Below are 12246 nucleotides of genomic sequence, written 5' to 3' on the forward strand. Positions count from 1 at the left end.
ACTACCCTATAGGGTGGTGAACTTGTTTGGGTGAGGATTTGGCATTGAAGACCTACTAAGCAAAGAACGTACCACAATTGCCTTTTATGTAGAACTCATTTACCAGACGCCACTAATGTATGTTTGTCCGTGTGCTCTCTTTAAGATAGAGAAAGATGTCTTTGTTGCAATGTTGTGTGTTAGGTCAGTGGTAGCACTAAATAGTGGTGTGAAAAGGTGTTTTGCTGGTGGCTTAGAAGTTTCTATTGATAATTATAATGCTTGGTGTGTGTAATGCTGCTTGTACTACAATGTACTAAGTTGTAGTAATAGTTGTGGGGGTTTGTTTTAACAAATTGGTAAAAGAAGAAGTTAAGACATGTTAGGTTTTCTTTTACATGCCGAGATTTTTTTGTTTGTGGCTTTAATTTTCCTGAAGCTCCCTCATACATGTATATGAGGCTGGTGGCTTTTAAACCTTTTATTTAATCGTGCATAGCTGTTTAACCACCTCAACACACCAGCTTTGGTTTGAGTACAAGCTGCATAAGACCTTACTGAGAAGGTGTCTCCTACTCTAATAACAATAAGTGTGATTTTTTTTTTCAATGCCTTTTTAGGCCACACCAATTTAATTTCTTGGTTCACGGATTCGCTCGCACCTATTTTTTTGAGAAAAAAAATGAAAATAAAAATTACCACTCAGCAAATTTTCACCATTAATGAAACCATTCACCAACTTTCTGGTGTATAGCAAATTGGCCTTTATATTATAAGCTCCTTAAAATTTGGGTATTATTATTGCAGTTATACCGGTATCTTTCATTCATGAAGAATGGGACAAACATAAAAACTGACACTATTTTTGCAATTTTCAACAAACAGATGCTGTTACTGTACAGTAATAGTGGTTTTGTACTTTTTTTCAAGCTGAAAACTTTTTATTCTTTATGTTTTGGATTAGCCCTTACCTTTACCCCAACCATTTTACAATTTTTATTTTTATTTCGCCCTTTCACTCCATATTTTTTATGAAAAAATTCGTGAACCAAGAAATTAAATTGGTGTGGCCTTAGCATGCTTGAGGTGTGGCTGTCCTATAACAGACATCCAGCCCAGCATACCCTCTAAGCAATTCTTACATACATGCATCAATGACAATCCTTACTATAGGGTACTACATACGGTAACAGGTTGAACCCCGGGCCTTTATGTATCCAGTTCGGGCAAACTGACATAGTGATTCAGGAACAAAATTGTACTGACCTCCGAAAAAAAAAAAATTTTTACAATAAAAACTTGGTAAAATAAAGAAATCGTGCCTTTTCAAATCCATAAGCCGGTGTAGGAAAAAGTATGTAACTGCAGCACAAAGTTTATGTTTATAGTTTATAATAATTATTTTCAGATACATTTGAGTGCTGCATACATGTATACACAGGGAAAACTCTGCAGTCATGCCTTAATATTTACAAAATGTAAAGCCACAAACATTTGGAATATACATGTAGTACATCGTAGAACACAAAGATTTTGATGACACATTGAGAAAATGTGTGAAAATTTACATGTAGATGGTAGGAAAAACTCGCTTTAGACACATTCATTAAATCATGTAATATATAATATATCATAAATAATAAGTGCATGAAGAAGGTGCTAACAATAGATCTGGGTGAAAATGACACTATACGATGTATTTTTCTGTGCAATGGAAAAGTAATACTGTTTCATGAAGTTGAATATAGTACTTAGTACTATGTTGATGTACAGTCTTCATGAGGTTGCACATTGTCAAGTAGTTTTTTTTCGGTTCTTTTAGCATACATGAAATAAGTTTTTGCTTTATGGCTTTTTAGGGGAGTGCAATTGAGCATTTAAATGTTCGTTATTTGTATATATTTTGACCAAGTTGTTTCATAGGAAAGTTATGGATAAAGCCCTAGTTTGCATAATGCCTGCTTTAATATTTTCCATACTCACGATTGCTAATTTGTTTAAAAACAAAGGGGTACAATACCTTAAAATGTGCAACAACACAATAGGAAATACAACTACAGTTAATGTAGTTGTGCTGTGGATTTGTCTGTGAAAGAATTTTTAAATGGCATGAGACATAAGTTGTACATTTCGTGTTAAATATTTGCATTGCATTTTATTAAATGCTGGTCAAGCTTAGTCTATTCTATGCTTAAGTTTTATTTTTTGTTCCTGTACATGTTTGTGCATTTGTGCCTGTTAAATAAATCTGTGAAATGTTTTAACCATGTTTGACGTATTGAAAAAAAGGAGGCAGTATTTGCAAGTAATTACATGTAGGAATGACCTTATTTTGAACCATGTTCAGATGAAGAGATACAAAAAGAGGAAGTTCTGCTGCAGTATCTTAGCAAGCTGCTAGGGGGACAAAAATCTAACAGGTCTTACCAATACCTACCTACATAATTATCAAATATAACAATCCATCCAAACATTCTTCAGTTATCATGTTCACACACACACACAGAAACAAGCAAACAGGCACACACACACATAAACAAGCACACACAAATACACATACACATGCACACACGATCGGAGTTGCCAAAAATTAACTTCAATTTTTAGGTAATTAACAACGACTCTGGTAGCAATTTGTCCAAAAGACCGGTCTAAACACTGGCATATCCTGGATCCAATTCAAACTATACGTTTTAGTGCTTAGGCCACAGACTTAACAAAATCAACAGTTACATACGTGTGCTGTGATTGCGTAGTATCTGCACCAACTGAAACGTTCCAAAACAAGGCGTGGCTCTCTCAAACGCGGGACCTCCTATTTACTAACGCCCCGTCCAAAATGACGACAACCAAGTACCTAGTATTTCCTGCCATTGAAGAACGGTTCTACAAGTTAAACCATTCAGATCAATGTATACTGTAGCTTCCAATCTGTTACTTAAAATATGTACACATGTAGTTACCTGTACATTTGTAAGAGGAGCGCCGGTGTAATTTTTCCGACTACTACTATATCTACGCCACTCAACCTCTGCTTGGAGAGTAACTTGTACCAAGGAGGTTATACCACATATGTGATATAACCTCCTTGCTTGTACATAGACTAAGACTTAGACCTCTTACCCTTAAGTTACAAACCTATACATCAAGTTTAACTTACGTTTTACTCAAGAAGGTTTGTCTTTAGGATTAGCCTTGTTGTTTCGTTTGAAGTATACGTTCAACAGTTGAGTTAATTATGTGTATTCAATGAGAAGTGTAAATGTATGTATGTGTTGGGACCCAATATCAGCTGAGCTGCCTGGGTTTAGGTACCATGTATTGCATTGTCTGCAATTTCAATAAATCTAGAGCGTACAAATCGTCCAGTAGCCCTAACGGTGTGACATGAAACGGGATTGCTATTGAGCTATGGCATGTGGTCTCTATACTAATCTATACTAGACTCCATTGGTTGGAGGAAAATAGTTTAGATTGGCCAAATAGACGGAATACCAGTAATATACGCCAGAAGCCGGTCATACAAGGTATATATATACAGAGTAGTACATCACGTAGACTGGAAACTGTACTCCTCTGAACGGCTAACTCGATCCTCTAGAGTATCATCTATTTTGCCAGTTTCAACTATTTTTCCATGGACCATTACTTATGAAGTCTGCTAGAGACTACATCTACACGTGCACAAGTTTTCTTGGCATGATTTTTTTGTGATGACTGTGTGCCTTTTCTGAGTTGTATTTCTTAAGCATATTCTGAGTTCCGACTTTCTGATCGACCACTATCAGAAAACCGGTAACCAATCAAAATACCCAGAAGTTCGGCTGCAGTTCTATAGAAGACCGCCAGGAGGCCCATGATCTAATAGTCTCTTCCTTTTGCTAACACCTACTGACATACAATTACCAAATATCATCCACGAGTTATGCTGTTCACAGACACACAGACAGACACACACATGTACAGACATACACTTGAAAATGTGACCCGAAAGCGAAGGTAAAATGTTAAGTCATGTAGTGCTACAAGCCTATTCTCCAAGCAGATCCTGCGGTGCCATAAGATAGTATCAAAGCTGGCCAGGGAGTATAGCCGGCTAAGGGAGTCAAACGGACAATTACGCACCGTGGATCTGGTTTGAGATATTGCTACAAACCACTCTGTGGTCGCCTTTTTCTAATTGTTTTGAAAATCCCCTTACAAGATGTCAAACAATGTTTTTCCTTCCGCCGGCCGGGCGCGACCTGTTTTCAACAAGCTGTGTGCAAACCTGACCAAACAATGCAAACAATGTCCCACCGGTCGCCTTACATACAACAGTGCCTTGTGCGTTACCCCACACAACCACACGGTACCGCTGTCACCCCCCAAATCCCCGCGTCTCGCCGTGAATACGAAAATTCCCAGCAGCAAACACTTTCTGACAGTCGACAACTACACACGTTACCGTACAACGTCAGAGGGAGTATGAATCGGCCGGAGTTGAATCCCGCGCTACGTTTCTCCCTGAGCGACATACGGACGGACCTGAAAATGGACAGACTCGTGAAGTTTCTAACCGTTTGGTTGGTTTTTGGCGTAACTGCTGTTACCCTACTTCTTCAAGTCACAGGTAAGCCGTCTTAAGATTCTATCTGTAACGTTTAAGACTTTCTCTTACAACGTGTCCGTAAGGCATACATACAAACGTTTAGACGTTAGTATAGAAAATACGTTACATTTTGGCGCGTACTAACTAAGACATTGTAAACATTAACTGATTCTGATATGTTATTATTACCTTACCCTACTTGTGCATGCTAATGGCATTTTAAATTAAATGGCGCAATAAAATGCTCGATGATTGAAGCTCTCGAATATGAAGAGCTTTTAAGGTGCCACTCAAGATCAGGAGATAAGACGGCTAGCTTGAAATTAAGGGTCGACTAGAACTTGGCAAAGGCCTTTACGCGACCCACATGGCGTTAGCACACTTATATACACAAAGTCCAGATGGTTTTAGTTTTGATGTCTGTCTGTGTATAAATGTGAGTGTTGATCTTGTAGAGTTTAAAACAAGGTATGCATGAAGCTGTGCATATATATTATCAAAGGTAGTGTTTACAGTAATGTGGTAGAAAATGGTCAATCTTTGACAGGTCTTGTTGGAACATGCTTACGAGTGATTTAGATATGTCTAAAGAGAACAGTCCCCCTTTGAACAAACGTGTACAGAATGTTTCACACCCAAATACCTTACCGACATATACAGTTTTAAACAAGTGCTTCTTTCAAGCCTCGTGCTTATACTGTAGAAACTTTCGCTGTGAGCTCTGAAAATAGATTGGTAGTTTGGAGCGTTTATGTTGTAACGTCTACCATTAGATAATTGAACGTTGGCGGATCAGATTTTTATCATTATTTAATGTGACCACTACACTAGTGGGGGTGAAAATTCAGTATTGGGAAGGGATGTCACTGTAGCTCAATTGGTAGCGGTTTCATAGTTGAGCTCTTGGTCGGTAACTCAAGTAGCTAGGCCTGGGTTCGAGTACTGGTAAGGGCATCCTGGTTGAGGCTGCAATGTCTTTCGGTTGGGACGTAAATTGGGGTTCATTTGTTTTAAAACTTGAAAACTGCCTCACTATACATGGGTACCTACTAGTGGTAATAATACAACAATAAGAACAAGTATGACATGTGCGCCTGAATTCTTTGGCAAGTCATGCTATACTAATAAACAGGTACGTTGCAGTATTTACAACAAAGTGTTTCTCTATATCAATGTGAAAGTATATCATTTTTTAGTTCACGTTCAATATCAGATTCAATGCTTGCCACTGATATGCTCATTACACCTACATGAGTATTCACTTGTGTTGAAAACTAGTGGATGCACAATATATGACGTGTGCGCTCCATTTTTTCTGTAATCTCTCGAAGGCCAGTTTCCGTATACCTGGCGCTGTAACCATAGTAACAACATGCATTTATCATCATCAATAACGTGGGGTTGTCCTTCTTATCATTATTAGTCTAAAAAAGCGCGTTGTTTCAACCAAAGGGCGGTAACAATTGTAATATTACCAGATAGGGGCACTCGTTGACTAAGGATTAGATAGCGTACTACGGACTTTATTCACTGCCCTTTTTCCCGAATAGGTGATCATTCTAAGCCTATCGTTTTATTAATGGTACCCTTAATTGAAATAGTGTCAACTTGAAATCGCTTGCTTGTAGTCGTAATCTTTGCAAATGTCACGAGATGAAAAAAGACACAGAGGTTTTTTTTTTCAGTGCGGTCAATGCTTCCATGGCACTTGTACGTGCTGTGTTATTCAACTTTTGGTCCAATTTTAGGAACACACCGTGTGAGATTCTTTGTGTAATCGCTGGCACGCAAATAGCTCGACCTGAATGCCTTTTTTTCACGAGATTAAAAATCACAGAGGTCTCTCTTTTTTCAGAGCGGTCAAGGCTTCCGTGGCTCTTGTACGTGCTGCTTTCTACCACTTTTGGTCCAATTTTAGTAACACACCGTGTGAGTTTCTTTGTGTAATCGCTGGCACGCAAATAGCTCGACCTGAATGCCTTTTTTTCACGCTACCAAAACCGCGTGTACCAAGCATAGGCTCTTGAAATAGTGGCTCTTTCAACAGTGACGACGCCCCCTTTTTAAGGATCTTTTAAGGGTAGTGACTCGATCAAGACCTGTGTTAGAAAAACAACAAGCGTGCGAGTTTCGACATCCATTGCATAACCGACGTAACTTCAAAGGAATCCAGCGACAAGCGATTTTATGGTCTAGCACTCTAAGCTTCTTGTCCAGAATTCTGAACACCGAGAGTATATTGTTTAAAAGGGGCGATGTTTTTCTTGGCACCAGTCAGTTATACCTCACAGGCTCTTTATCAAATGTTTGGACTAGTACAAAAATTGGCGTCAGTACAAGAAAACAACCTTCCTTATCGGGGCACTGACTGCTGTTACATGTTATCGGAGAGTAAAGATAACGTGTTTTGGATACTATGAGTAAATAATGTCTTGTTGCTTGGTAGTTATCATTAGTTATTCTGCTGTGTAGATATACGACGCCAAGTTTTGGATAATAGGTTGTCGGGGCAGCAAAGATTATCTCAAATTGAGCAACCAAAATCTATTTTCTTTGTACGAAACACGGTTTCACTGATCAGACGACGTTTCATCTCAACCAAGGCCCCCTACGCCACAATGCTGGGCTTTAAATGATCAGGTAGTCGGGATAGCATAGATTGTCTCAAAGTTGAGGAACCAAAATCTATTTTCTTGGTACGGACCTCTGTAACACTGATCAGACGACTTTTCCTCTCAACCAAGGCCCCCTACACCACGCCCCTTTAGGCATACACAAGAGCCCTCTACTCAAGACTTGTCACGCCAAGCTATAGGTGGGGTTAGCGACATAAAACCTCCTTAGCTGAAGAAAGATCTCAGGAAACGAACATTTCAACAGCGTTCTCACAACCGAGACCAAATGACCTAACCTTGTTAACAGGACTGTAGAGATAGTTCCGCTTGAGCGAAGCGTGGCAAAGAAACACAAAGTATACTAACGCTACTGCATCAAACCTAGTGTAAAACAGGAAAACGCAGTTCAATGCCGCCACATTTTAGTGGATTTGTAGTATTAGTAAATGTATGTAAGGGAGTGTCAAAACAGCTTAACATAATTGGCTTAAAGTTCCGCCGCTAGTTCCCACCCTTATTAAGAGGAAATGGGGCAGGTAAAAATCAGTTAGTGGACCTTTCTCTGTTAATGATACCTTCTTAAGGGGCCAATTTACAGTATTAGTAAATGTATGTAAGGCAACGTCCAAACAACGTAACATAATTGGTCTAAACTTCCGCCGCTGTTACGATAACAGAAGTAAGACGAAGTTAAAACAGGTAAAAACCAGTTAGTGGTGGACTCATTCTGGGTTGAAGCTATTTTCCCATGGATAATTAGACGTTAGAGGGGCCTGTGACACCTGTGAAATTTGGGTGTAGGGGACCGTAGCAGTCATGGTACATGGGGCAACCAAAGGGGTACACGAAGCCAACACAGGTCAGCGAAAGAACAACATAGACACAAGAGCTATCTAGATTTCTAGCAACCAAAACCCATGGCGATAGCATGTGCAGAGCACGCGAGATATCAACACTGGAAGTTCTTCTGTAGTGCTTAGGAAACCCGCTAGGAGGCCCAAATTTTAATCATTTCTTTGATAAGACATGATCTAACTGCGTACTAAATTTCATGACAATCAATGCACAGCTTCTTGAGTTATGCTGTTCATCCACATAATGACAAACATACAAACGCTAACAAAAACATAACCTCCCTAGCGGAGGTAACAAGCCTGTGGGAGTACAGTAGAAGCCGCTTATATTGATTGCACGGCCTATTTGCCAGTGAATTTCGTGCAATTATCCGGCTGGTACAATAATGCGAAATTATATAGCTGGACCACACCGGTTTGGCATTTTGGAATTCCGGATCCGTGCAGTTAACAGAAGTGTGCGTTAATCCGTTGTGCAATTAACTGGCTTCTACTGTAGTTGGGAAGGGGCCAAAGCTATTAAAACAAGGCTGGACTCCAGGATAAAGAAATAAAGCTCACTTAACAATAACATAAATACAGCTCTTCAATATCCTGTCAACGTCACTACATTAATATGAAAAATGTACACATTGTTTCAACATAGTAATGTTGAATTCTAGTTCCATACTTCGAAACATTTCAGGCATGTCATGTTGCTACACAGTAGTGTGGTGTGTTTTGACATTGTTACTCATTACCAAAGCATTTCTGACAAATCTCTACTCAGACGTTACGAACCCTTTGTGTAGGTTGTTTCAGCTGTGTTAGCGCCTATTTTTGATCACACAAACTTCATTCTTTTATGACGAGAGGGCTTCCTACAAGGGCACAACTGTGTCTACAAACCCGCCACACAGCATTCACAGGGGCTATGTACACAGCTCTAGTCACTACCTGTAGTAGGTAATGAATTGTGCTGTTTCTAGGAGCCGCCTCGACTTCTCAATAGAATGTTTAGGACGAGAGGTTGGCTCACCAATTAAGAAAGGTGAGGGAATGGTGCTTCAGGCAATTGTGAGGGATTTTTGTTGTTGTTACAGTTTGTAGCAACGAATCGTTAGATTCGCATCAAAGGGGTGCGAAATTGTGTTGTTAAGCACGTCTCCTGTTGTAGTAAATTGCACCTTTAAAGGTGGAATCTGGAAACTTTGTGACTTAAGGCAAAATTGCTGCGGTGTAATGATAGTACAACCACTTAATGTTTTAAGAGGTAGACGCGTTCCGCAACTGGGTTTGTGTAACCATTGTTTTCATAATTGGAATATTATTTGAAATGTAAAATTATGACTGAAAAGTTCTCAACATATCTATACCTTTTCCTTTTGATTTTCAAAGTTAAACTTTTTACGTTCTAGATAGTTGTTATTAGTGTTCTTGATATCAAAGTTCAGTATATTTGTCACTGAAATGAAACCATGCGAGTTAAAAATAATGTTGAATTTTGTGGCCATTGCTTTGTCTTTAATTGTAAGTTGTTTAGGCTCTCATTCCACTGGACACTGGGCATTCTGGAGTTATGCTGGTCAACGTAACACACACACACAAAAGATACCGAAAATATAGCATTACAGCGAAGGTAGAAAGACAACAAAACTAAAATCGTAAAACGATTCATTTTCATCTATGAACTTCGTTGATCGCTTTGCCTAATCGCTCAGTCACAGGGAAGACATAGAGGTGTTTTCAAAACTCTACTAGGTCTCCATACATGTTCGGGCATACAGGGCAATTAACCCTAAGATGTTGTGGTATTCTCAAGTGTCCTCGACCTTTGTAAAACGTCAGAGGTTTGGCGTGTCTTTTTGAGTGGACAGCATTTGATACGCACTCTAACAGAACCATGATGCAAATATTTTCGTGACCAGTCACAGAAGCCTTTTGTCCCTGCGATCTTGAAGAGAGAAAAATGGGCACGTGTACCTGAATAGTAATGAACTAGGATAGCAATAACAAGAGGATGTTGTCCGTTTTGTCTGTGGAATTGTGATACGGCAGTGAATCATTGATTGTTGAACTTTAATAAACTCGTGTTCATGATCTTGCATATGTTTTACAGGACCACCTGGTGTAAAGTGTTACGCCACCTACTGTCGTCCACAGAACTGCAGCCTCTACGCCCTTCACGCGGCCCAGTTCGCCGAAGCGTCCTGTCTTTCGAGCTCGGTTCAACCGCCGGTTTCCCGCCCGAACGGGCCGCTAAACCAGTATCTCATCCCGCTAGCGTTCTTCATTCAAGCCGTTCTCTGCTACATGCCGCATCTTATATGGGAAATATTCGCCGCGGAAAAGTTAAAGGCAGCCCTGCTTGGGAAGAGACGAAGCCGTCATTCGTCCAAAAAGGTGTACCTGAAGAAAGTTGAACCACGCCACCTAACGGATCTGAAACAAACTGCACACGGCAAGCGTCCGCCTACTCCCGAGCTGAAGTTCAAAGTCAAGGAGAGGAGCACCATCACGAGATACTACCGCCTCAGAGAAGTTGTCACGATGTTGTTGCTCATTTTCTTTCTGTTGTATTATTGCCTGTGTCCTGTACATCGTTTGGAAAACATCTATGATTCTTTCGTATGCATGGTGAACGATGTAGCTGTTACGTGTTCGCTTGGATCCGGTCAGACCCTTCGGATGGCTTGGATCACGAACATCACGATCCTGATCACGGGAACTCTCGTGCTTCTGTACCACGTGATCACCACGTTCCTGTGGCATGACGGGAAGGTTGGGTTAGAAAATGGCGGCGGCAGAAGTTCTAAACACCGCAGAGAAACGCTATACGCAGAGGAGCAGATAAATCAAGCATGGGACTCATGTGGCACGGAGTTGAACGGTTCTGCGAATGATACAAAACTGTTGGCCATGTTTTCTGAGTCCAATCCTGGTCTTTTCATGGGCTACGGGAGCGTCAAACTTGCAAAATCAACAGTCTGAAACTTTTGTGTCAAGGTTTTTTTATCTAGAATTTTGTAACGTTACACTTGACTTTATTCCTTCCATGACGGATACCAATGCTAACGTTCACTTCATTTGTATCTAGGTACTTAACTCGTGGTCACTATGAACCATCGATTTTAAAGAACTTCTGCATCAGAAAGTAAATGTGTAACGTTACATTGCGTGCCTGTGTGTCATTAACGCTGATAAGGGAAACTTCATTTGTAATCGAACTGGTATTGTGGAATCTATATAGTAGAGTGGACCAATTCCTCAGCTAACCGACATCTATCGCACCGCAGTCATCCCCCAGTAAGACATATGGAGCCTGCCAAAATATTATTTTATGGTATTGTGGAATATTTTCTCGTGCATTGTGAATATTACTTGAATTTCTTACTATTTGGATGAAATTGGTGTAACATACTTTATAATTTTGATAAAATGGACCAACTATGGTGGTAGAATTCGCCTCATCATGTCTTTTCAGTCTCACCGACACAGACAGTCTTTTATAGATGACACCTACCATTCTTTCTTGACATTTTATAATAGTCATAAACTTTAAATTGATAAGTAGCAACTAGGTATCGTGCGGGATAGACACCCGCTGATTTTTGGTACAGGAGTGCAGTGATAAATTTTCTTACTTGATTTTGAAGCGAAGTTAGATAAACTCAATTCATATCTGTCTATAACGTACTTTCTGCGATGGCCTAGCTGGCGACTTGTCAACAACGCCAAAAGCGTAATGCGTAAAGATATGGTAAAGGGAGTAGGCGATAGCGTATGATTTATCCCCACTGCACTAAAACCAATATTCAAGCGTATTTTATGTGTAAAGATGCGTTTTTGTCATGAAAGTTTTACTTTACCCATGCCTTTTTTTCCAAACTTTAAATCTCACCTACATCTCTTCTGCCTTGACCGTTTTTCAAGAGTTCAAGGGCGGAGTAGGTCAAGAGTCTTGATAAATGCTTTACAACTGAACACCTTCCGTACATCATAAGACACTGCTGATGTGTTTTTTATCCTCGTTAATGTTTACAAGTTTCTCTAATGCCCTATTCACACATCACTTACTTCGTCCTTTCCAAGAACAGATACCTTTATCAAGGATCTTGTCATGACATACATAATTTTCTCTGTATCTTATCCAATATTTGGCTTACTACTCCCATCCAAAAACTAAAAGCTTGTCGGTTTGTTAATGTTTACAAGTTTCTCTAATGCC

The 12246-nt window shown here is 39.8% G+C and overlaps 1 protein-coding gene across 1 annotated transcript; it reads left to right on the forward strand.

Moving 5' to 3' along the window:
• The first annotated feature begins 4249 nt into the window (after positions 1-4249).
• On the forward strand, positions 4250-11472 carry LOC118406090. Its single transcript, XM_035805950.1, has 2 exons — positions 4250-4591; positions 10138-11472. The coding sequence occupies exons 1-2, from the start codon at positions 4261-4263 to the stop codon at positions 11007-11009; spliced, it is 1203 nt and encodes a 400-aa protein (XP_035661843.1). The 5' UTR covers positions 4250-4260; the 3' UTR covers positions 11010-11472.
• The last annotated feature ends 774 nt before the right edge of the window (positions 11473-12246 follow it).

The sequence above is a fragment of the Branchiostoma floridae genome, chromosome 18 (assembly GCF_000003815.2).
Source record: "Branchiostoma floridae strain S238N-H82 chromosome 18, Bfl_VNyyK, whole genome shotgun sequence".
Lineage (NCBI taxonomy): Eukaryota > Metazoa > Chordata > Leptocardii > Amphioxiformes > Branchiostomatidae > Branchiostoma > Branchiostoma floridae.